The sequence below is a fragment of the Brachyistius frenatus genome, unplaced genomic scaffold (assembly GCF_029030835.1).
Source record: "Brachyistius frenatus isolate BFR_SWC_R1_liver_20210118 unplaced genomic scaffold, ASM2903083v1 Contig_466, whole genome shotgun sequence".
Classification (NCBI taxonomy): domain Eukaryota; kingdom Metazoa; phylum Chordata; class Actinopteri; family Embiotocidae; genus Brachyistius; species Brachyistius frenatus.
The window spans coordinates 1-24,332 of record NW_027211065.1 but is presented as its reverse complement, the minus strand read 5'-3'; the positions used below and the strand labels follow the sequence as shown (position 1 = coordinate 24,332).

The 24,332-nt window shown below is 43.5% G+C and overlaps 1 protein-coding gene across 1 annotated transcript; it reads left to right on the top strand.

Moving 5' to 3' along the window:
* Positions 1–4,329: 4,329 nt before the first annotated feature.
* LOC138614193 (pleckstrin homology domain-containing family A member 5-like) lies at positions 4,330–22,408 on the top strand (the record flags this gene model as incomplete). The annotated part of the gene is made up of 6 exons (XM_069687478.1): positions 4,330–4,582; positions 4,866–4,949; positions 9,644–9,694; positions 16,485–16,668; positions 19,529–19,633; positions 22,336–22,408. Coding segments are annotated over exons 1-6 (529 nt in total), but the record flags the coding sequence as incomplete, so codon positions are not given.
* Positions 22,409–24,332: the final 1,924 nt, after the last annotated feature.

The following is a 24,332-nucleotide window of genomic DNA, read 5'->3' as shown; positions in this document are numbered from 1 at the left end:
CTTCCTCCCATCCCGTTATTATATTTTGATGTTTTAACATCTGAATGTGAACCAGGAAGCTGCTGTTTTTACTCTTTTTATTTTGTTGTTTGTGTCTCCTTGGCCTCCATCTCTTACAGTCTGTTTCTCACCTCCTCCACCCTCCTTCTTCTCCTCCCACCTTCCTGCATCTCTCTATTTTCCCTCCTCCAGTGTTTTCTCATCACAACAGCCTGATGTCCACGTCCTTAAAACCAGACTCCTGCTGCTGGAACTATACCGGCTGACGTCAGCTGTTTTTATAAGATCATCTCCATGATTCACTTCGTCTGTGAGTGATCAGAAAGTTTTGCCTCATCAGTGTGTTTCTGCTTCACATGTCAGTGTAGCTTATTTTAAAAACATCATTATACAATTCTACATTTCTGATTGGTCAACGTGCTCAAATCATCATGACATCAACCCTGCTCATCACTAGAAATATCACTCCTCCTTCTCCATGGGAACATATCATTAGAATAGAGTTTCTACATGTTCTAGTTCTATTAAATGACCGAATTGGTGAAGTCGGGTCTCTTTTGGTCCTTTTTGGTCGCTCCGAGCACCCGTACCGTAACACCACGGATAGTCACGCACTTACAATCCTAGCGGAGGCTAGCTGGACCGGTTTGGTTTGAACACATGACACGGAGCTAAAATGTTAAAAACACATGAGAACATGGATATCTTTGTTCATCAGATATCTTTGTTAATCAGATATCTTTGTTCTTCAGATATCTTTGTTCATCAGATATCTTTGTTCCTCAGATATCTTTGTTCTTCAGATATCTTTGTTCATCAGATATCTTTGTTCATCAGATATCTTTGTTCATCAGGTATCTTTGTTCATCAGATATCTTTGTTCATCAGATATCTTTGTTCATCAGATATCTTTCTTTATCAGATATCTTTGTTCATCAGATATCTTTGTTCATCAGATATCTTTCTTTATCAGATATCTTTGTTCATCAGATATCTTTCTTTATCAGATATCTTTATTCATCAGATATCTTTGTTCATCAGATATCTTTGTTCATCAGATATCTTTGTTCCAACCAGACTGAGCTAGCTGATCAGTTTAATGTTTCTATGTTCTGTATTTATTCAGTTGGAGACTAGAAATCCTCTCTGTTGCTAGGTGGTTGCTAAGGGTCCGACTACTTCCTGGAGTAGTAAACATTACATACGTTACATAAGAGTCTACTGACGTGACTGATTGTTTTCTAGTTATTAGTCATACCTCGTATTGCCATGGAAACGGAGATGACACTAACAAAAACTTGTATATTTTGAGAGTGAATTGCTCCACAATATGAAAACATTTAAATGACATGTTTTATTTAGTTGGAAACTTGTTGTTTAATCACAATATTACACTGGAGGGTTTGTTTTAACATCATTTTTAAATGATATAATGTTGCTTATTTCCATGACGACAGGCTGATCGGAGCAGCAGCGGTTCAGACAGGTCGTTAATAACTGTCTCAATATTCACCTGTTAGTATTTCCTGCCTGCTGTTGCTCGTCATGTGTGAACATGTGCTTGGTGGTGATGAGAGAACGAAGCGGCTCTTTGAGGACTGTGATCAGAGCTGCGTCGGGCGGACGGCGGATGTCATTTGTCTCGCTGCGTGTAATGATGCTCGTGGTTTTAATTCGATGTGAACAGCTGCTGAAAGCTGCTGTGATGGTTCATTCACCTTTTTTGTGATATTCAGCTCCTTTGCTGTTCAGCCTTGTTATCTGAAGCAGAAATGTTTCTGCTGCTTCCACTTTACTCCTGTTTTATTTTTTATTTAAAAGGAGACCGGATGAGACTGGTGCTCTGTGCTTTATTATGTCTGTGTGTATTTGACAGACAGAGGAACAATAATCACGGTTATCCTTCATCTATATGTACAGTGTGTGTGTGTGTGTGTGTGTGTGTGTGTGTGTGTGTGTGTGTGTGTGTGTGTGTGTGTGTGTGTGTGTGTGTGTGTGTGTGTGTGTGTGTGTGTGTGTGTGTGTGCGTGATCTTGTTGATTTTCTCATGTGACAGAGAGAAACACTGGAAAGGGTTGAATAAAGAGGCGGAGGAGTGAAGACAGGCGGAGGGGTGAAGACAGGCGGAGGAGTGAAGACAGGCGGAGGAGTGAAGACAGGCGGAGGGGTGAAGACAGGCGGAGGGGTGAAGACAGGCGGAGGAGTGAAGACAGGCGGAGGGGTGAAGACAGGCGGAGGGGTGAAGACAGGCGGAGGGGTGAAGACAGGCGGAGGGGTGAAGACAGGCGGAGGGGTGAAGACAGGCGGAGGAGTGAAGACAGGCGGAGGAGTGAAGACAGGCGGAGGGGTGAAGACAGGCGGAGGGGTGAAGACAGGCGGAGGGGTGAAGACAGGCGGAGGAGTGAAGACAGGCGGAGGAGTGAAGACAGGCGGAGGAGTGAAGACAGGCGGAGGAGAAACATGGCCGTTGTATGTTGTATTTTCAGTCAGAAATAGAGAGATGGAGGACGAGAGTGAAAACAAAGAAATATGAATGAAAGTAAAAGCAGAGTGTTGAAGTGAAGGAGAGTAAAATAAAAGGAGACGAGGTGAAGGAGGAGCACATGGAGAGAGAGGAGGGAGATGAAACCAGGAGACAGAAGGAGAATAAAAAGATGAGTTATGAAAGTTTTCCACAAAAAGTGCCGACTTGGAAAGAAAGAACCAGAAAAAAGAAAGAAAGAAGAAATAAATTTGAAAATGAAAAAATATGCATATAATTAATTAAATTAATGAATTAAATGTCCAAGTTTAAAATAAAAATTAATATGTATGTAATTATTTTTATAATTTAAGTACCTGGACTCAAATTAAATAATTAATACTATATATATAAAGAAGTCATTATTTTATGTATTAGTTTGTTCATTTATTTCTGTATTGCTTCTGTAATTTCATTCGAGACAGAACATGTTGGAGTTTGATTTAAAAACCTTTTTAAAATATGTTTTATGTCAGACTTATTAACATATAAAGACAGAAAAAGTAAACCAAACTTAGTGATGACTTAAAAAAATCAGAATTAAAGTTAAGGCTTCTAACTTTCAGTCTTCATCAGCATGAAGATTGCTGAGTCATCACATCAGTCATATGAACCTGCAGTCATGTGATCAAAGAAGCACATGTTACTTGGTTGAAAACTTCAAATATATTAATGATTTGATATAAATTTGAATTTAATCCAGTTCTTGAATTAACGTTTTCAATCTGAGTGTAATAATCTATTATTTATCCATTCATTTAACTAAACACAAACCAGTTACATACAAACACATAAAAACTAAAAGTTGTTCAAAAAAAACATCATCTCTAATCACCATGTTGTCACTCCAGACTGTAATCAGACAAATACACAAACAAACAGAGAAAAGAAGAACAGGGAAGAAGGAGTGAAGTGAAAACAGGAGGTGCCACAGAGGAGAGAGAGGGGAAGGGGGCGAGGGGGGGTGAGAGATAGGTAGAGAGAGCGGTGGGAGGGTTAGAGAGAGGGAGAGAGAGAAACAGAGAGAGAGGGAGAGACTGAGAGAGAGAGAGAGAGAGAGAGAGAGAGAGAGAGAGAGAGAGAGAGAGAGAGAGAGAGAGGAGAGAGAGAGAGAGAGAGAGAGAGAGAGAGAGAGAGAGAGAGAGAGAGAGAGAGAGAGAGAGAGAGAGAGAGAGAGAGAGAGAGAGAGAGAGAGAGAGGAGAGAGAGAGAGAGAGAGAGAGAGAGAGAGAGAGAGAGAGAGAGAGAGAGAGAGAGGGGAGAGAGAGAGAGAGAGAGAGAGAGAGAGAGAGAGAGGAAAGAGAGAGAGAGAGAGGGAGAGACAGAGAGAGAGAGAGAGAGAGAGAGAGAGAGAGAGAGAGAGAGAGAGAGAGAGAGAGAGAGGGAGAGACAGAGAGAGAGAGAGGGAGGGAGAGAGAGAGAGAGAGAGAGAGAGAGAGGGAGGGAGGGAGAGAGAGAGAGAGAGAGAGAGAGGGAGAGAGAGAGAGAGACAGAGAGGGAGAGAGGGAGAGAGAGAGAGAGAGAGAGGGAGAGAGAGAGAGAGAGAGGGAGAGACAGAGAGAGAGAGGGAGGGAGAGAGGGAGACAGAGAGGGAGGGAGAGAGAGAGACGGAGAGGGAGAGAGGGAGGGAGAGAGAGAGAGACAGAGAGGGAGAGAGGGAGAGACAGAGAGAGAGAGGGAGGGAGAGAGGGAGAGAGAGAGGGAGAGACAGAGAGAGAGAGAGAGAGAGAGAGAGAGAGAGGGAGAGAGACAGAGAGGGAGGGAGAGAGAGAGACGGGGAGAGAGGGAGAGACAGAGAGAGAGAGGGAGAGAGAGAGAGAGAGAGAGAGAGAGAGAGAGACAGAGAGAGAGAGAGAGAGAGAGAGAGAGACAGAGAGAGAGAGAGAGAGGGAGAGACAGAGAGAGAGAGAGAGAGAGAGAGAGAGAGAGGACCATCTCTGTTGTGAATCTCCAGCTTCAGTCTGCCACTGATCTGGAACCAGTTCATTTCAGGAAGATTGTTCATATCTGGTTTATTTATTCTGGACATCATGCTGAAGTTCAGCACAACCCACCACTGCAGGTGTGTGTGTGTGTGTGTGTGTGTGTGTGTGTGTGTGTGTGTGTGTGTGTGTGTGTGTGTGTGTGTGTGTGTGTGTGTGTGTGTGTGTGTGTGTGTGTGTGTGTGTGTGTGGTGATGCTGAGGTTTATGATGCAGAGTTGCTGCTTTTTAAAGTCTTAAATTCCAGTTTGTCGTTGCTTCTGTCTTCACATCAGTTGTTAAATTCTTCTGTTATGTCACTAACACTTCTCCTTCTTCTCCTTCTCCTCCTCCTCCTCCTTCTTCTTCTGTTCTGTCCTGACAGCCACAATGAGCGGAAGGTGACCTGTAAACACCCAGTGTCCGGCGTCCCGTCCCAAGACAACTGCATCTTCGTGGTGAATGAACAGTAAGTTTCTGTGCATGGTTGTCAGAGGTGACTCCTCCTCCTTCTCCTCCTCCTCCTCATGGTTGTCAGAGGTGACTCCTCCTCCTTCTCCTCCTCCTCCTCATGGTTGTCAGAGGTGACTCCTCCTCCTTCTCCTCCTCCTCCTCATGGTTGTCAGAGGTGACTCCTCCTCCTTCTCCTCCTCCTCCTCATGGTTCTCAGAGGTGACTCCTCCTCCTCCTCCCCCTCCTCCTCGTGGTTCGGTGGACGTAGACCCAGCTTCATGTGTTTGTAGAAACAGAGGTACTGAGCTGCAGCTGTGATCTGAACAGAGCTGTGACCTCATCACAGTCATCAGGGAGCGCTCAGTTCTTCAGATGGCCGTCCTCTCTGATTGGATGCCTGATAGAAAGCAGAGGATTGTGGGTAAGCGGAGGATAATAGTCTCTGTGTTTGTTGGACCTCCTCTTATCATGAAGAGAGGAGTTCTCCCTGCAGGCTGGAAAACACCACATCAATAGGAGGAGACGTGCAGGAGCAGCGGGAAGATAAAACCCTGATGAGGAACTGGTGCAAACTTCATCTCCTGATCACCATCATCATCATCATCATCATCACCACCACCACCACCATCACCACCACCACCACCATCATCACCATCATCATCACCATCACCATCATCATCAGTTCCTGAGTTCCTGATGTTTGTGAGCAAAAGAAGGTCTGAGACCACAAAGACACGATCCTGGAGACGTCAGGATGTCTCCGTCCAACTCTGGAAGAAGAGCCTCCTCCTCCTCACTCCTCTTCCTCCCAATCCTCCTCACCACTCCTGGAGACGTGTTCTTGGAGACGTTCAGGACATCTCCGTCCAACTCTGGAAGAAGAGCCTCCTCCTCACCGCTCCTCCTTATCAGGAGCATCATTTATCTTTGAGGGTCGGAGTGAAACCACGGAGCTCTGCTGGACCTTCTGAGGCGTCTGAGGACAAACGCTCACTTCTAATGACCCAAACTGCGTCGCCATGGTAACAGGGTTCTCCAACACGACAACACCATCGTAGCTCCTCGCCGGATCGTCTCCCTGAAACTTCTCACTGTTCCACACAAACGTTCACAAACTTTCATGTTCGCTCTCTGATCAAGTTTCAGGTGTGAAACATCGCCGACGCACCAGGAACTGATGATGATGATGATGGTGATGATGATGATGATGATGGTGATGATGATGATCAGGAGATGATGTTTGTACCAGTTCCTCATCGGGGTTTTATCTTCATGCTGCTGGTTCACGATCAGCCGTTGATGACGTTGAAATAAACAGGATTCATCTTTGATTGTGTCAGCTGTCCATCCTCCATGTTCCTGCCACTTCTGGTTTCATGAGCAGATTCTCGCTGCATCTTCTCGGTCTGGGACTCCCTGTTCTCCCTCCGTCTGCCAAACTCCTTCCTCCATCTCTATCGTCCCTGTTGTCCCGTCCTCTGCTGCCATCTTTTATTCCCCCGTCCTCTGTCTGTCTCTCTGCAGCTCTTTGTGGTTTGTTTTGTGGCAGCTTCGCTTCAGACTCACAAACCAAACAAACCTAAATCTATCTGAATGTTTTCCCTTCCTCTGTTTCTGCTGTCAGAGTTACTGACTGCAGGATTCTCTCCACACATCAATGAAATGAGATCCATTCTGCCGAGGACACAAACGAGCTGCTCTCTGCTCCCTGGGAGACAAACGAGGACACATCGAATAAAAACAAACGTCGGCATGACGGAGCTGAAATGAAATTTAGGACCGGAGTCTCAGAAAGACGAACAAACTGCTGCAATTACACACTTCACCTCCGAAAGAGACGTCAGGACGCTTTTCAGTCCGCTCACCACACACACACACACACACACACACACACACACACACACACACACACACACACACACACACACACACACACACACACACACACACACACACACACACACACACACACACACACACACACACACAGCAGTCGTTACAGGAGCTGTGTGACAGGAGATGATTGGTGTGAGTGATTTGTATTTTTAAACGTGTTGAGCGGAGGTGAGGCAGTCAGGGAGAATAAAGGTGTTTAACTGTTGATGAGAGTTTCACATTCAGTGTGATGAAGATCAGTGAAGGTGAAATATTTCTTCTTTAAACTTTCAGACCTGATGAACGTTATTAGAGCTGCGAACTCAACGGTTGACGTTTGTGGCTGCAGGATGGTTCAGCTGGGGAGCGTGAACCTCCTGAGTCCTTATTAACTGCATGAGATGCGCTGCTGCAGGGTTCGATCCTCACGGAGTCGTTCCGTCTCTGTCCTCAGAGCAGCTGTCTTCACCTGGACACTCTGCACCGCTGCAGCTACCTGCCGCGTCCACCGGGGCCTTGTTTCCTCACTACAGCATATTTTTCGAGTTATTTTTAATGGATGCCATCATTGATGAGGTGCTGAATGCTAAACGTTCAGCTTCTTTTTTTTTCGGTCATCGAGAGTTGCAGCAGTCATCCAATCACAGTTTTAGTTACACAAATTACTGTTAAATTTACTGCTACAGTTAGCACGAAGAAGCAGTTGCTCACATCACTTATCCAGATAATTATTGCACTTCAAAGGACAATCGGGATTTTAAGAAAGCTGCAGGACTTCTCACTCTGATACACGCTGTTTAGTTTGACTCCTCATTTCCTCGAACATCATAACAGATATAGAAAGAGTTTGTTATCGCCTGACCCAAAGATACACAACCACAGACTGTTTCTAAAAGAGTTTGTAGCTTCAGGTCTGTAAAATGGTTCTGATCCAGAAGTGTCTTCAGCTGCAATACCAGCGAGTGCCACTAGAGGTCGGCTCCAAAAAGCCTCCGGCTCCATAGACTCCCATTCAACTTCTCTCATCAAATCCAAAGTGAATAAAATGTGTCCATCAGTTCTCTCGGTGTTGTTAGCTAAAGTCACTCCTTCTTCTTAGTTTTCTGGAGGTCCATCTGAAAATAATCCCTCATTCATTAGAAAAGAAGATTCAAGAAGACCTGTTTTTGGGGGCGTGTCTGTTTGATTGACAGGCCTGTGGTGCAGTCAGGTTACGGCTATCGGTGGGCGGGACGTAGTATCGTCGGGTTTCCGATCAGATCGGTCAGATCCACCGCTGGCTCCTCCCCCATCTCGTCCAAATATGGTCACTTCCTGCTCCAAACCGCTCTGAACTAGCAAAGATGGTGACGGACAGAATCTGAACTGGAGGATTCATAACGTTCACAAACCAACGATGACATCACTGATGGTTGATGGTTGGTTACCAGCGAATAAAAATGAAGCTGTGAGCCACAACTGGTCTCATGAAGCCTGGACTAGTGTTGTGGATGTTATGAACACCAGAGCGCCTCACCAGTGAACACAGCAGTGCTCGGATGGACTGAAGGATGCTGGAGTTCTCTAAACAACAGGAAGTTCGTTATTTTGGCTGCTCGTTGGAGATCGACATGTTCAAAGTGGATTTAAAAAGGAATTCAGATTAAAAGAAACATTGCTTGTTCTTGGCAGCGTGTTTGAAGGACGGACCAAACATGTACTTGGAAACCTGCAGAGACAGGATGTCGGCTGGAGCACATTACCTTTAAATAAAAATGGAGTCTCCTGCTGCTTTTAGCTGTATTCTATTTTTACATTATTTCTCAGGGCCCCTGCTGCCTCACCTGTCAATCAACCACCTTCTCCACCTGTCCAATCAAAACCTTCGAGAGCGAATTCATCACCGAACATCTTTTAATTTCTTCTTTAGAATGTTTTTTAGCTGCTTTTATGGAGTGTCACACCTCCTTCCTGTTTTCCTCTCTCTTTATCCAGCTCCTCATCTCTTTCACAAATCACCATTCGATTTGTCCTCCTGTTTAATGGCCACCAGCTCCTCCCCTCTCCAGACGTCACTCACTGAGAAGTTTAAACCAGGAGTTTCATCCAGAGCGTTTCTTTGTGTTTCCTCCCGTCATCTCTTCACGATGCACCACTCACCTCTGCAGCTCCGCCTCTTATTAATGCCTCTTGTTTCCTCCTCGTTTGCTTCCTTGTGATGTATCCAGCTCACTAACATCTGGTTCTGGTCCTCTCCCTGATGTTTTGTTCACAGCCTCCCACTCTCTCCATCCCACCAAGTTTAAAGAGTGCAGCTCTGACCCTCTCTGACGTGTCCTCTTCCTGCTTCCTCCATCTGCCTCGCTACTTCATTTTTAACAAATTCCTCTCAGACATCTTCACCTATCTGATTGTAGAAAACACAACATGAAAGGAAAGATGGCTAAATGGGAAGACAATGTGATGAAGTGATAAAAAAGGGCGAGAAGAAGAGAGATGTTGGTGTAAGTGGTGGTGATGGGAGGCTGTGAACGACGGCGGGCTGACGGGCTGATCAAAGACGAGTGTGGGAGCGCTGATGGAAGAATAGCATGGCTTTAAATTAATGATGGGACCGCCTGCAGGCAGGAACACACACTCTGGTGTTGAGGAGAACAAAGAGGGTTTTTTTGGTTTGACCACAAACACTTCCTGTTTTCATCACTTTCGATTATTTGTTCCATGTTTGCTTTGTTTATCCTGAATGTTTCTTTTTGTCGTTTTTACTTTCAGGTATCATGAGTGACTTTGATGTTTCAGTTACCGGTTTTCCATGTCTCATTTTTCATTCTCTCTCCCTCCCTGTTCTGTTTCCAGTGTGAAATGTGGAAAGCTTGTCCACCCTGACAAACCTGAGACTCTCAGCAGGTAACGATCCCTCGCAGCACTCAACAGCTGCTTTGGCTTCAGCTTCTTTAACAGCCTTTAAGTCTGAGCTTGCTTTTGTCTAAAGACTAAAAACCTGCAGTAGCTGCATGCAGATCTGTTGTTAACACTGTAAGTCCAAAGATTCATGCACTTTGTTGACCTCTTCAGCAGTCAGCTGAGAAGATCAGAATCAGGAAAGGCATTTCTTTAAAACCATTAAATCATTCACCTCCAGCATGTTTCACATCTGGAAAGTCGTTGGTTTTATTGAAAATGGATTAATTCTTTAATCTACCTTCGAAAATCACTGTAATATTTGAAGATTTCGCCCAATGAAAGCTGCAGGAGAAAAGTAGCTGTGCTTAACTTTTTCATGCCAACAAATACATCCAACAGACTTCACCTTACACAACTGAACCAAAATGAAGCAACACAACCAAATCTTACCACCTCATATGATGATGAGCCAAAACTTCCTGACATCTCCTGCCTGATATTCTGCTGGTCCTTCACCTGCCGCTGAAAGTCCTCTGATCCACCAACACCTGAAGGTTGTCGAAATATCTGCCACCAAGACGTCAGCAAGTCTGGAAGTTGTGAGTTTATAGCATCCAGCAATCAGAACTGCTGCAGCACGTCCACCCACACCCTGCTGCTGGCTCCACCCACATCCTTCCGTTGGCTCATAGCTTTTCTCACGTTGGACCCACAGACTGTTTCTAAAAGAGTTCGTAGCTTCAGGTCTGTAAAATGGTTCCAATCCAGAAGTGTCTTCAGCTGCAATACCAGCGAGTGCCACTAGAGGTCGGCTCCAAAAAGCCTCCGGCTCCATAGACTCCCATTCAACTTCTCTCATCAAATCCAAAGTGAATAAAATGTGTCCATCAGTTCTCTCGGTGTTGTTAGCTAAAGTCACTCCTTCTTATTAGTTTTCTGGAGGTCCATCTGAAAATAATCCCTCATTCATTAGAAAAGAAGATTCAAGAAGACCTGTTTTTGGGGGCGTGTCTGTTTGATTGACAGGCCTGTGGTGCAGTCAGGTTACAGCTATCGGTGGGCGGGACGTAGTATCGTCAGGTTTCCGATCAGATCGGTCAGATCCACCTCTGGCTCCTCCCCCAGCTCGTCCAAATATGGTCACTTCCTGCTCCAAACCGCTCTGAACTAACAAGATGGTGACGGACAGAATCTGAACTGGAGGATTCATAACGTTCACAAACCAACGATGACATCACTGATGGTTGATGACCTCACTGATGGTTGATGGTTGGTTACCTGCAAACATTAGAACATATTAAAACCAGTCAGCAGAGACAGAGCAGTTACCTCAATCAGGATATCAAATCACAAACTGAAAACATCACCGTCTTGATCTTCTCATGTGACGCTGTAAGACTGCAAACAAGTCGAGCTTTAATTCTCAAGAAAATCGAATAAGTACCTCTGAAATTGAATCCTTCTCCATGTACGTCTCCGAACAGTGTTTCCATGCTTTCCAAGAGCCTGACGAATAACACGCTGATCCAACATGTCAGCCCGCCTCTTCCAGCTTCATTCATCTTTAATTCAAGGCTTCCTTTCTTTGTTTGATGGTTCTTTTTCTTCCTCTGGTTGTTTCTGCCTCCAACTTTATTTCAGAGCCTGCGTGAGTCGCCTGATGCACCGCTGTGTAGCAGTAACACAGAAATTATATTGTGGATGATTAATGTGTGTGTTATGATTTGTGTCTCCGGCATGCAGCGGGGAAAGTTTCCTCTCTGTGTGTAATTTAATAGCAACCAACCCCTTTTTTTTTCCTGCCATCTGAATCAAATCAAATTACATCCTTTACCTTCAGCAACAACTTTTATTACGTCTGAAATGATGAAATGAAATCAGGCTGCTGAATGATTGACAGGTCTGAAAAAGGAGATGAAGCACTGAATTGTCTCAGAAACACAAATGACAATTTCGTTATGAAGAAATTTACCTTCATTTTCACATCTGAGGTAAGAAATTTACTGATGTCATGTTGTGTTCAGGTTCTGTTTAATTTACTAAATAAGGATTTAGCTTCTGAGGGTGATGATGACCCGGTTAGACATGGTTTAACTCCGACCCGGTTAGACGTGGTTTAACTCCGACCCGGTTAGATGTGGTTTAACTCCGACCCGGTTAGACGTGGTTTAACTCCGACCCGGTTAGACGTGGTTTAACTCCGACCCGGTTAGATGTGGTTTAACTCCGACCCGGTTAGATGTGGTTTAACTCCGACCCGGTTAGATGTGGTTTAACTCCGACCCGGTTAGACGTGGTTTAACTCCGACCCGGTTAGACGTGGTTTAACTCTGTTGATGTTAGTTGAGTTCAGGATCAGAAACTTTGTGGTTACTGTGAGGAAATAATCTCTGTTTGGGTTCTTGTTGGTTGACCCTTGTTGTCATGGTTACAAAGTACTTGGTTAAGGTTGGAGAATGACCATCATAGTTGTAAAACAATATTTGACTGCTGTGTCCAACATCCACCCTGAACTCCACCCTCCTCCCCTTCCTGCTCCACATCTGACAGACAACAGTCACAATTTTAATTTAACAGATATTTCATAAAATGATGCAGTTGTTTTTCACCTTTTTCAGTCCCTCCAGGAAATCACCATAATTAACGTGTATTCAAGAAACTCCACAATATTTGTGGGAGCTTGTAATTTGTTTAAATTCCCTCAAATATTTCCACAAAAATGTCATAATCAAAATCTCTGCTGAAAGTATTAAAACATAAAGTAAACCTTTTCAAATAAAACTCACTTCATTAACAACAATAACTCCTCATTTAATCAGAAAGTCTCTGCTAGTTTTCATCTCCAAATAAAACTCTGTTCATCAGAGGAACAGAAACAAGAGGAGAAACAGGAAGTGAAACGTGTCCTTCACATTAAAATGATGTGATTAAATGTTTGTGATCAAAGGAAGTGATTCCATATTACTGGATGTTAAATGAGTTTTCTCCACACGTCCAGTTGTCAGAGACGTCTCTTTGTTGGTTTCATCCAGCAGGTCTATGTGTTGAATGAACATGAATTAAACAGCATCTAAAGCTCTTATTTTGACAGCTGATGTCGTCCTTGTTTCTATATTCCAGTCACAGACGGTCTGTTCTGGAAACATACGCAGCTTTTAGGACCTTTTAGGACCTTTTAGGAGCTTTTATCTCCACGGTTCTCTTAAGTTCAATAAATACATAAAAAACATTACAACTAAAATAGTTCTGTGATGTGCAGCAGGATTATTATCATAGGAAGTGATTACACATTTATTCCTTTAGTAGATAATGCTTGAATTGCAATTTTTTTTTCTTATTTCCACAATTTTATGCAAAAAAAACTCACTTAAAACTCAAAAAATTACATCACTATTTTTGAGAAAATCCACCACAAAATCAAACACTTCTGATCACAACGATCACAGTCCTGGAGGGACTGATTAATCAGCCCCTATGCCGGTATCTGATTTTAGGAAAAGTACATTTTGAGGATGGAAACTTGTTTATAGTCTTGTTGGTGAGAACCATAATAATATATAAGCCATATTTGTGAAGTCTCATCCTCACACTCTCTCCTGTCAAACTCTTGGAAGCCGTCAGAATCATTTCCCCTGACATCTTTTTTTTTTATATCGAGCTGTAATTTTTGACTCCTTGTCAGATTTGCTCTCCTTCATTTCTGCTGTAAAGATGTGGGGAGACACTATAATCTCATCTTCATTCATTTATTTTGTTAACTTTCATTCCTACAAGTGATAAACAGCTTAGTTTAGATTCTGTGATTCAGTCAACATTGTGAATTACATTTTAAAGTTTGATTTGAAGCTTACAGAGCAGGAAAGGCCGTTTGTTCACTGAAATCAAGGTGTTAGCATGATTACAACGAGTCGATATGTTATTACGTGTGCAGATATCAACACAGTGATCCTTCAGTGAGGTGGTTCTGTTGTTCTATCATTTGAAGACGCTGTCTCAGAGATATCTTCTGTCCGGAGGGTTCTCTTTAATTACTGTCACACTATTTTCAGTGGAAACGTTGCAGCAGCTCACCAGAGACTGTTCAGTGTTATCTGAGCGACTGGCAGCGCTCCCATCGCTGCCCGCTGAGCTCATAGAAAACCTGCCTGTGTGCCATCAACAATAAAAACAACGTGGATCCCACAGAACACAAACTGAACTCACAATCCAAGACCAACACGATATGAGACGGCTCCTGATGAACACGTGGGAGGATGTTTGTTGGTGTTGCTGCTGACCTTGGAGAGATAAAGCTGTCACTGAGTCACTGCTGCTTTTCATCCTCTCAGGCACCTTCAACTGGTTTTTTCTCACATCAGCTGTTGTTGTTCGACCCGACGAGGGGCAGAGAACTTTGAGCGGGTTCAATTTGTCAGGCCGAGTTGGCAGGTCATTTAAATCGGTCGGACACGGAGGAATATATCAGAGGTGACACGCACAGAATGAAAGCTGTGATTCACCGACCGACTTCAACAATCTGCGTTTCTGCAGCGCTCCTCTTATTGTCCCCTTGTCTTCCTCCCGTCGTCCCCTCGTCTTCCTCCCGTCGTCCCCTTGTCTTCTTCCCGTCATCCCCTCGTCTTCTTCCTGTCGTCCCCTCATCTTCTTCTCATCGTCCCCTCGTCTTCCTCCCACCGTCCCCTCGTCTTCCTCTCATCGTCCCCTCATCTTCCGCTCGTCGTCCCCTCATCTTCTTCCCATCATCCCCTCATCTTCCTCCCATCGTCCCCTCGTCTTCTTCCTGTCGTCCCCTCATCTTCTTCTCATCGTCCCCTCGTCTTCCTCCCACCGTCCCCTCGTCTTCCTCCCACTGTCCCCTCATCTTCCTCCCACCGTCCCCTCATCTTCCTCTCATCGTCCCTCTGTTTAATGTCCCGCTCAGAGATAGCGTATCATTAAAAGTGTTCTGATAGGCTCTGTGTGATGAGACGGGGGAGTCGGCTGATAGGCTGCCTGGAATCAGGGGTTGTTGTGGAGACGAATTGTGTCTCAGAGATTAGCAGCTCTTCTGTCATCTCGGTAACACAATCGGTCACGATGCAACACAAACACACACACAAACACACACATCTAAACACACTCAATTCATTTAACAGAATTAACTAATTTCACCAAGGGCACCTTTTACACCACCACATCTGTACTTTAGTTACACTCTCTGTTTACTCCTTTAATTTGATTCCTTTTGGGAGAATGAAAATATCTCCACATGCATCCGTCTGTTTTCAGCCCATCACACAGCTGTTCCACACAGAAACACAACTGTGTTGTTGTAGTTCTTTAGTCACAATGAACTGAATTCACATTACAAAGAAAAAAACACGAGTCCTGCACACAGACTTTATATAAAAGTGTTCGTAGCTTCAGGTCTGTAAAATGGTTCCGATCCAGAAGTGTGTTAAGCTGCGATACCAGCGAGTGCCACTAGAGGTCGGCTCCAAAAAGCCTCCGGCTCCATAGACTCCCATTCAACTTCTCTCATCAAATCCAAAGTGAATAAAATGTGTCCATCAGTTATCTCGGTGTTGTTAGCTAAAGTCACTCCTTCTTCTTAGTTTTCTGGAGGTCCATCTGAAAATAATCCCTCATTCATTAGAAAAGAAGATTCAAGAAGACCTGTTTTTGGGGGCGTGTCTGTTTGATTGACAGGCCTGTGGTGCAGTCAGGTTACAGCTATCGGTGGGCGGGACGTAGTATCGTCAGGTTTCCAATCAGATCGGTCAGATCCACCGCTGGCTCCTCCCCCAGCTCGTCCAAATATGGTCACTTCCTGCTCCAAACCGCTCCGAACTAGCAAAGATGATGACGGACAGAATCTGAACTGGAGGATTCATAATGTTCATAAATCAACGGGTGACATCGGTTGATGATTGGTCCATGTGAAATAAACAACACAACAAACATATGTGTCATGTGATTTGTGTAGAATATATATATATATATATATATATATATATATATATATATATATATATATATATATATATATATATATATATATATATATATATATATATATATATATATATATATATATATATATATATATATATATATATATATATATATATATATATATATATATATATATATATATATATATATATATATATATATATATATATATATATAGGAAGAGTTTTTAGCATGTAAACCTGTGTCTGTTGAGATGTTTCAGCATGTATGGTAACAGATAACCAAACCGAGGCTGTTTTCCCTTTAAGCAGTATTTAAAGATGTGAACAGCAGCTCTGTGCACACAGACATGTTTTCGGAGAGTGGCTCTTTTATTTGTTATTTTTTTTCAAGATCTGAGGAACTGAACTGAAGGAGAAAATTTTGCAGTTAGCGTGAATGTTTATTCTCACAACAGGATTTATAGTTAAAGCAGACGGATGTTGACCGCTGACAGTCAACAGTTCCTCATGCCCTGAAAGTCAAGCATCAAATGAACTGAGTCTGGACTGATGTCTCTGCTCGGCTGAAGTTCAATGGCCGACCACCTCTCACCTCCCAGCCGTGTCACTGTGTAGAATATTTGTGAGAAAGAACAGCAGCGTGAGTCTGTCATAAAACTGTGGTCTCACTTTTCATGTGATTACAAACACAAACTGCTCTGCTGTGTGTTTTTTACATCTGAAAAGTGCAGTCTTGATAAAGCCTCTATGTTGTTTCTACACATCTGTATGTAAAGGTGAAATGTGTGACTGACTCCGCCTCTCTTTGCCTCTCTATGTCTCCCGTCCTGTGGCAGGCCGGCTCCGAACGCTTCGTCAGAGCAGGGAAGCAGCAGCGACAAGAAGGAGCGTCCCATGAGCACCATGAGCGAGGCGTCCAACTACACCGGTGGCTCTGACTACAGCACCTTCCCCGGCAGCCCGGCCACCACCGTCACTACCGCCACCACCACCACCACCACCTCCACCTCATCCACACGGGTCAGTCTTCATCACCACACCTGAACATTAAATATAGATCCTGATGAGATTAATATGTATTTATAATAATTCAATGCAGAGATGTGGTTATGACCTCTAGGACAAGCAGGGCTGGTGGGGTGAGGGGGGATTTATTTGTTATGGGAGTGTCCTCAAGGAGGCGTGCTTGTTTTGTTATTTACCCTGAGGAAGATTTAGCATGTCCCAGTACATGTTAAACATAGGATGCCAAAAGTACCAGGATGTTCTACTGCATCTGGTCGTATTTTAAAGTCTGCAGTTCAGCATGATACTCTGGATGTTCTGACCCACAATCCTTTGCGTTGCGGAAAATACGTCACATCGACTAAGATGCTAAGAGAGATAGTGGCGCGAATGCTCCGCCCACATAAGGAGGAAGGAGAAGAGGCATTTAAAGGAAGCGTACTCGTTCTAAATCGCATCCTTTTCAATTCAAATATCGCGCTACGGATCGCAACAGATATGATTAAAGGGTCAAAGTTCAAGGTGCATTTTTATGATGACGTAGTATGTCCCAATTGTAAACATACTACATGTAACAGTACAAACTCTTTAAGGGGATCTGCAACACTGCTGTTTGAGCAGTTTGTGCAACATCCTCCTCTGAACAGTCTCTGACTGTAGGGGCCTCCGACTGTAGGGGCCTCTGATTGAATAATTAAAAGGAAATACATTAAACCATCTAGTACTAAAACCTCCTGCTGTTCCAACAATGCTGTGCTGGAGGTCAGCCTCAGGCCAGTCACCATGGCAACACGCTGAGTTGTCACTGATTGTCCATGTTATGTCGTTACGGTTCATCTCAGCCTGGAGGAGTGGGAGGAGGAGGACGTCAGGTGTATTATTGCTTGCACAGGTCACAGCGCTGAGCAGCGTGTCCTATAAATGGTTAATAAACCACATAAACACACAGGAGATAAATATGCATGCATAGATCAAATCAGAAGTTCAGTGTTTGCATGAATAAGTCATTCTTACACGGGCTAAAGAAAGTATAACAGCGCATATCTTCCCGTATTCATGAGAAAGCATTATTCATAACCGCGCTGTATGGCTGCAGCTTCATGCCTCGCTGGGAAACAGTTTGAAAAGAGAAGCACAGACCGCCTATAGAAGACGCATCTTAGGAAAAAGGTCAACACAACCATAAAGAAGATGATGATATTTTGATGATATTTTGCAGGGTAAATATTTAACTTTTTCTTTGGTTTAAAGGCCACAAAACAAACCTGTGCCACAGTACCCTCGTTCTCACAGTAACAGGGTGATCAGATGTGCTTTAGGGTCTTTTCTTCTCTTATTAAAATTTCTAAATAGCCAACCCCTATCCACTTTATTCTCTGCTGTCTCCCTTGTTTCAAATTCATGGAAATCTTAATGGAACAGTGAAATTAAAGAAACCATTGAATGTGATTCAGCTCTGGCCTGTAGAGGAAAAACATCCTGCAGAGAGTTTGCATATTCTCATCTGTAGGACTCAGTGGAGATTCAGATTCAGACCTCGGTCATTTTTCAGCATGTGCCCCTCCACAGCTGCCTTCTGTTGAACGGGAATTTATGGTCCTGATGAAGTTGTTTCTGTAATTTGAAGTCTGCTGCTCAGTCCATGTGATGTCATCACTCCCTGCGTTTCCTAGGTGACTGTCTGTAACGTATCATTATTCTCAGCACATGCTGAGGTCACAGGATGAAACTCTAAAGCTGTAAGTTGTGACAGTTTGGTCATTTCATACCGCCACAACTGACAGACAGATGACAGACTGACCTCCACAGAGCTCGGTGTGCAGAGGTTTCTCATGACTGAGCAGGTGCTGAAATAAAATGACTGATGACATCATCTACAGCCGGCACCTGAACCTGTGGTGCTGGGTTCTGAACTTCAGGAACCTTCTGAAGTGTCCCTGCAGGACTATAGCCAACCGGTCAAATCCATTCATCACCTCTGAAATACAAGACAGCAAACCACCGTCACACAGCTGAGCATATATGGATGAGGACTAGTTGGACACATGGACATGATGATGTCTGTCTCCGCGGTGTCTTCAGTGATGTCGGATCCTTCTCAGTTTGTGAAATCCAGCGGAGATTAACAGCAGAACTGATCATCATGAGGTTAAAAAAAAAGCTCACTGATCATTGAGTTCCTGAAATAGAAAATCACCTTTAAAAGCACAGAAGGTCCTCTGAAATATTGAATGTTGTTAAGAGACAGTTTAAAGCACTAAAGATGGATAGTGTAACATCCTCCAGATTGTCGTGCACCAACGGAAGGTTGTTTTCCAGCGATGCAGAATCTATGATATTCGTCAAAAACACCTCGGAGAAGAATCCAGGTGTGACTTTGGCTTTAGGCCTTCAGTGTGTTGGACAGAAGGACGGAACAAACAACAGACTCTCTGATTGTAGAACATTACTGTGGATGCAACAGCATTTTCATCCTGTTTGATATAAATACAGATTTAATGAAAGAACTTGTTGTATTTCTCTGCAGTCGACTGACATAAAAGAGGTTTTTAAGCTGCATGTTGCACTAAGTGTTCCCTGATGTATGGAGGATGTGGAGCGGGCGGCGTTTAATGAGCTGAATACTTCTGTCTGCTGTTGCTTTTTATAGCGTCTGTTTCCGTATTCTTCTTTACAAGCGAAGCGCCGTAGTGTTGAGATGAGGAGCTTCTATTTTCTCCTCTCCATGTCTCTGATTCTTCCTGCTGCGTTCACTCTGCGGATGGAAGACAGAGACACAATCGTGGTTTTCATGAAGGTGTCACAAGGTTATTTTGTTGATTATAACTTTTATATGCAACTCATCCAGATTTTAAATTTATTTGTGTCTCAACAGCCTTCAAGATCTTCCAAAAAAGTCCACAACTTTGGCAAGAGGTCCAACTCCATCAAGAGGAACCTCAATGCTCCGGTGGTGAAGAGCAACTGGCTCTACAAACAGGTACAGCAGAGATTTGAGATGATGGGATGTGTTTAGGTTTGTGGAATTCTGGGGTTTTTTTTTTTACTGCTCGCTGTTTTTCCAAGCATGCTGTAATGTCAGAGAATCTGGCTTTATGTTTCATCTGCAGGTAAGTCACTGGTTCATTTGTTATTTCACTGAAGGAAAAGTCTGTTTTATAGTGTTGAGTCTTATGACTCTGATGAAGCCTCATGCAGCATCACAAACATGTTCCAGATATCTGAAACGTCAGTCTTGGAAAATGATAAATCTATAATTTATCATCTTTTCCCAGGTGTCACTGTCTCTAAAGAATATCCTTGTAGATAAGATAAGACAAAGAGTTCATGAAGGAGCCACAGCTCAGGCTTATTGTGAATTTTAGGAAGACAGAAACAATGTTTCAAGCGTCCCTTTTTGGAAATCACAATTTTTCATAAACAGACGTTTGAAGTTTGAACAAGAAGTTACATCATCCGCACCAGACTGACCACCCTTCCAAATCCATACAAACAGACAGAGCTCCACCAGCATGAACACAAAGTCACACCGAATGAATGAAGTCAAACAAAATGGCAGCGAGCTTTTTCATCACAGTTGTTCTCGAAGATCGAACAGAACCGACTCCTTCATGGGAAACACTGACTCCTGCTGGTTCCTGTGGACACTGATGAAGAGGAGGAGGCTATTCCTGCTGAAGGCCCAACTGGTTTTCTCATTACCTTTCTGAGCAGTATTTTGGTCCCACGGCTCTACAGTGGATCAGAGATTCAGCTGCTCAGTGGACCTGTGACCACAGGACCTTCCTCCCAGCCTCAGGCCCTGTTCCTCTGCTCACTGTTTTTCCTCTGAGACCAGAATCAATATACTTCACACCAACATCCACCATCAGTGATGTCATCAACCATCAGTGATGTCATCACCCATCAGTGATGTCATCGTTGGTTTGTGAACGTTATGAATCCTCCAGTTCAGATTCTGTCCGTCACCATCTTGTTAGTTCGGAGCGGTTTGGAGCAGGAAGTGACCATAGGGTGGCACGGTGGTGCAGTGGTTAGCACTGTCGCCTCACAGTAAAAAGGTTCTGGGTTCGAATCCGGTCCTGGGCCTTTCTGTGCGGAGTTTGCATGTTCTCCCTGTGCTTGCGTGGGTTCTCTCCGGGTTCTCCGGCTTCCTCCCATCATCCAAAAACATGCACTTCAGTTCAGGTTACCTGGCGCCGCGCTAGTGGCAGCCTGCTGCAGCAGCTCCCCCCTGAGAGCCCCCCTGCTGTAGCGAAGACATTTCCCCTCGGGGATTAATAAAGTGTATAAAATCTAAAAAATCTAAAATATTTGGACGAGCTGGGGGAGGAGCCAGAGGTGGATCTGACTGATCTGATCGGAAACCTGACGATACTACGTCCCGCCCACCGATAGCTGTAACCTGACTGCACCACAGGCCTGTCAATCAAACAGACACGCCCCCAAAAACAGGTCTTCTTGAATCTTCTTTTCTAATTAATGAGGGATTATTTTCAGATGGACCTCCAGAAAACTAAGAAGAAGGAGTGACTTTAGCTAACAACACCGAGATAACTGATGGACACATTTTATTCACTTTGGATTTGATGAGAGAAGTTGAATGGGAGTCTATGGAGCCGGAGGCTTTTTGGAGCCGACCTCTAGTGGCACTCGCTGGTATTGCAGCTGAAGACACTTCTGGATCGGAACCATTTTACAGACCTGAAGCTACGAACACTTTTATATAAAGTCTGTGTGCAGGACTCGTGTTTTTTTCTTTGTAATGTGAATTCAGTTCATTGTGACTAAAGAACTACAACAACACAGTTGTGTTTCTGTGTGGAACAGCTGTGTGATGGGCTGAAAACAGACGGATGCATGTGGAGATATTTTCATTCTCCCAAAAGGAATCAAATTAAAGGAGTAAACAGAGAGTGTAACTAAAGTACAGATGTGGTGGTGTAAAAGGTGCCCTTGGTGAAATTAGTTAATTCTGTTAAATGAATTGAGTGTGTTTAGATGTGTGTGTTTGTGTGTGTGTTTGTGTTGCATCGTGACCGATTGTGTTACCGAGATGACAGAAGAGCTGCTAATCTCTGAGACACAATTCGTCTCCACAACAACCCCTGATTCCAGGCAGCCTATCAGCCGACTCCCCCGTCTCATCACACAGAGCCTATCAGAACACTTTTATAAACAGTCTGTGGCCCACACCAGCACCCCACACACACACACACACACACACACACACACACACACACACACACACACACACACACACACACACACACACACACACACACACACACACACTGAAGAGATGTCATCACTGTTTACCCACCGCCTCGAACCTCAGGATGTGTGGCTGAACATGATAAACAGAGTTGAAGACCTGAGTGAGTGAACGTCTAAGAAAAGTTGTTCCTGTCTCTGCAGTCATTACAGCAGCGAGGAGAACAAAGCTCAGGCCTTCAGCACCACACAGGACAATTTGTCACCATATTATGAAGAGATAAAGCACAGCAATTTGTCTCAGAGGAGGAGAGAGAAGCTGCTTAATAGAAACCGCCGGAGGGAGAGAAGGAGGGGGAGGAGGGAATGGGGGTGGGGGATCATAGGAGTAAGGAGAGGAAACTCAGAGAGAGAGAGAGGATCGTTCTCTGTTACTGACTGATGCTCTGTGACCTTTGACCCCTGCAGGACAGCACAGGCATGAAGCTGTGGAAGAGGAGGTGGTTCGTTCTGTCGGACATGTGCCTCTTCTACTACCGCGGTGAGGACACACACACACACACACACACACACACACACACACACACACACACACACGCTCACGCACACACACGCTCACGCACACACACACACATGCACACACACACACGCACGCACGCACACACACACACCTTCATTCAGATTTCAGGCTGTTTAATTAAACATTATTTGATTGTCAAATAAGATCTCTTCACAGTGAGAACAGGGACGACTTCACAAAAACACATTCACTTCTTTAACCAACCGTCTCCTCCGTGTTACAGTTATTTTAGTTCTGCATGGCAGACCTGTGATTTTAAAGAGCTACCGGAAAAATATAGTGCTGTGCAAAAGTTTTAAGAACTTAAAACATTCAGATTTTTCTCCATCCGACTGTACGATCAGGGTTTAAAAATAATAAACTGACATAAAACTTACATTAAACAGTCCCTGCAGGAGTTTTTTGTGATTGTTGCAATCAAAAATGTTTGATTTTGCGGTGGATTTTCTTAAACATTGCAAATTTAGAAAGAAAAATTGAATTTTTTTTTTAAGAACTACTTGATAAAGGAATAAATGTGTAATCACTTCCTGTGATAATAATCCTGCTGCACATCACAGAAATATTTTAGTTCTAATGTTTTCTATGTATTTATTGAACTTAGAGGACCGTGGCGATAAAGCTCCTCAAAGGTCCTAAAAGGTCCTAAAGGCTGCATATGTTTCCAGAACAGACCGTCTGTGACTGGAATATAGAAACAAGGACGACATCAGCTGGTGAACAGTTCTATTTGGTGATGAAAACAGGAGCAGAGACTTTCTGGTTGGAAATGAGGAGTTATTGTTGTTAATAAAGACAGTTTTGTTTTAAAAGATTTCCTTTGTTCTGTTAGTACTTTCAGCACAGATTCTGCTGATGATGTATTTTGCAGAGAAATTGTGGAAATTTAAACAAATTGCAAATTCCTGCAAATATTGCGTAGTTTGCTTGAATTTGTGTTCATTATTAGAATCACAAAATCACGATTTCCTGGACCGAGTGATTAAGTCATTATTTGCTGTGAGCTCTTTGTGGATTCAGTCTGTCTCTGTGTCTTCTGTCTCTGACTCCATGATGTTGAGTTCAGGACTCCTGCTTCTTCTTGTGTGTGAGGATGTTTCTTTAGGATGTGGTCCAGTGGAACATAATCTGTTGCCTCTGTTGGCTGTTTGTGGTTTGATGTAAAATAATCTAAATAAATATAAAGTGCTTAAAGCTTTTTGCAAAGGATTGTAGATACATTTTGTCTCTCGTGGTATCTGGCTTTTCTTTTAGTTTTAAATATCACCCATTAAACATTGATCAGTCTCGCAGGTAACATCCAGGTAACATGCAGGTAACATGCAGGTAACATGCAGGTAACATACAGGTAACATGCAGGTAACATACAGGTAACATACAGGTAACATGCAGGTAACATACAGGTAGCATACAGGTAACATACAGGTAACATGCAGGTAACATGCAGGTAACATACAGGTAACATGCAGGTAACATGCAAGTAACATGCAGGTAACATGCAGGTAACATACAGGTAACATGCAGGTAGCATACAGGCAACATACAGGTAACATACAGGTAACATGCAGGTAACATACAAGTAACATGCAGGTAACATACAGGTAACATGCAGGTAACATACAGGCAACATACAGGTAACATGCAGGTAACATCCAGGTAACATGCAGCTAACATACAAGTAACATACAGGTAACATGCAGGTAACATACAGGTAACATGCAGATAACATACAGGTAACAGTGTTGTCCTGGGTTTTGTACCCTCATGGTTGAAATGCACTTCTTGTAAGTCGCTTTGGATAAAAGCGTCAGCTAAATGAAATGAAATGTAATGTAATGTAACATACAGGTAACATACAGGTAACATGCAGGTAACATACAGGTAA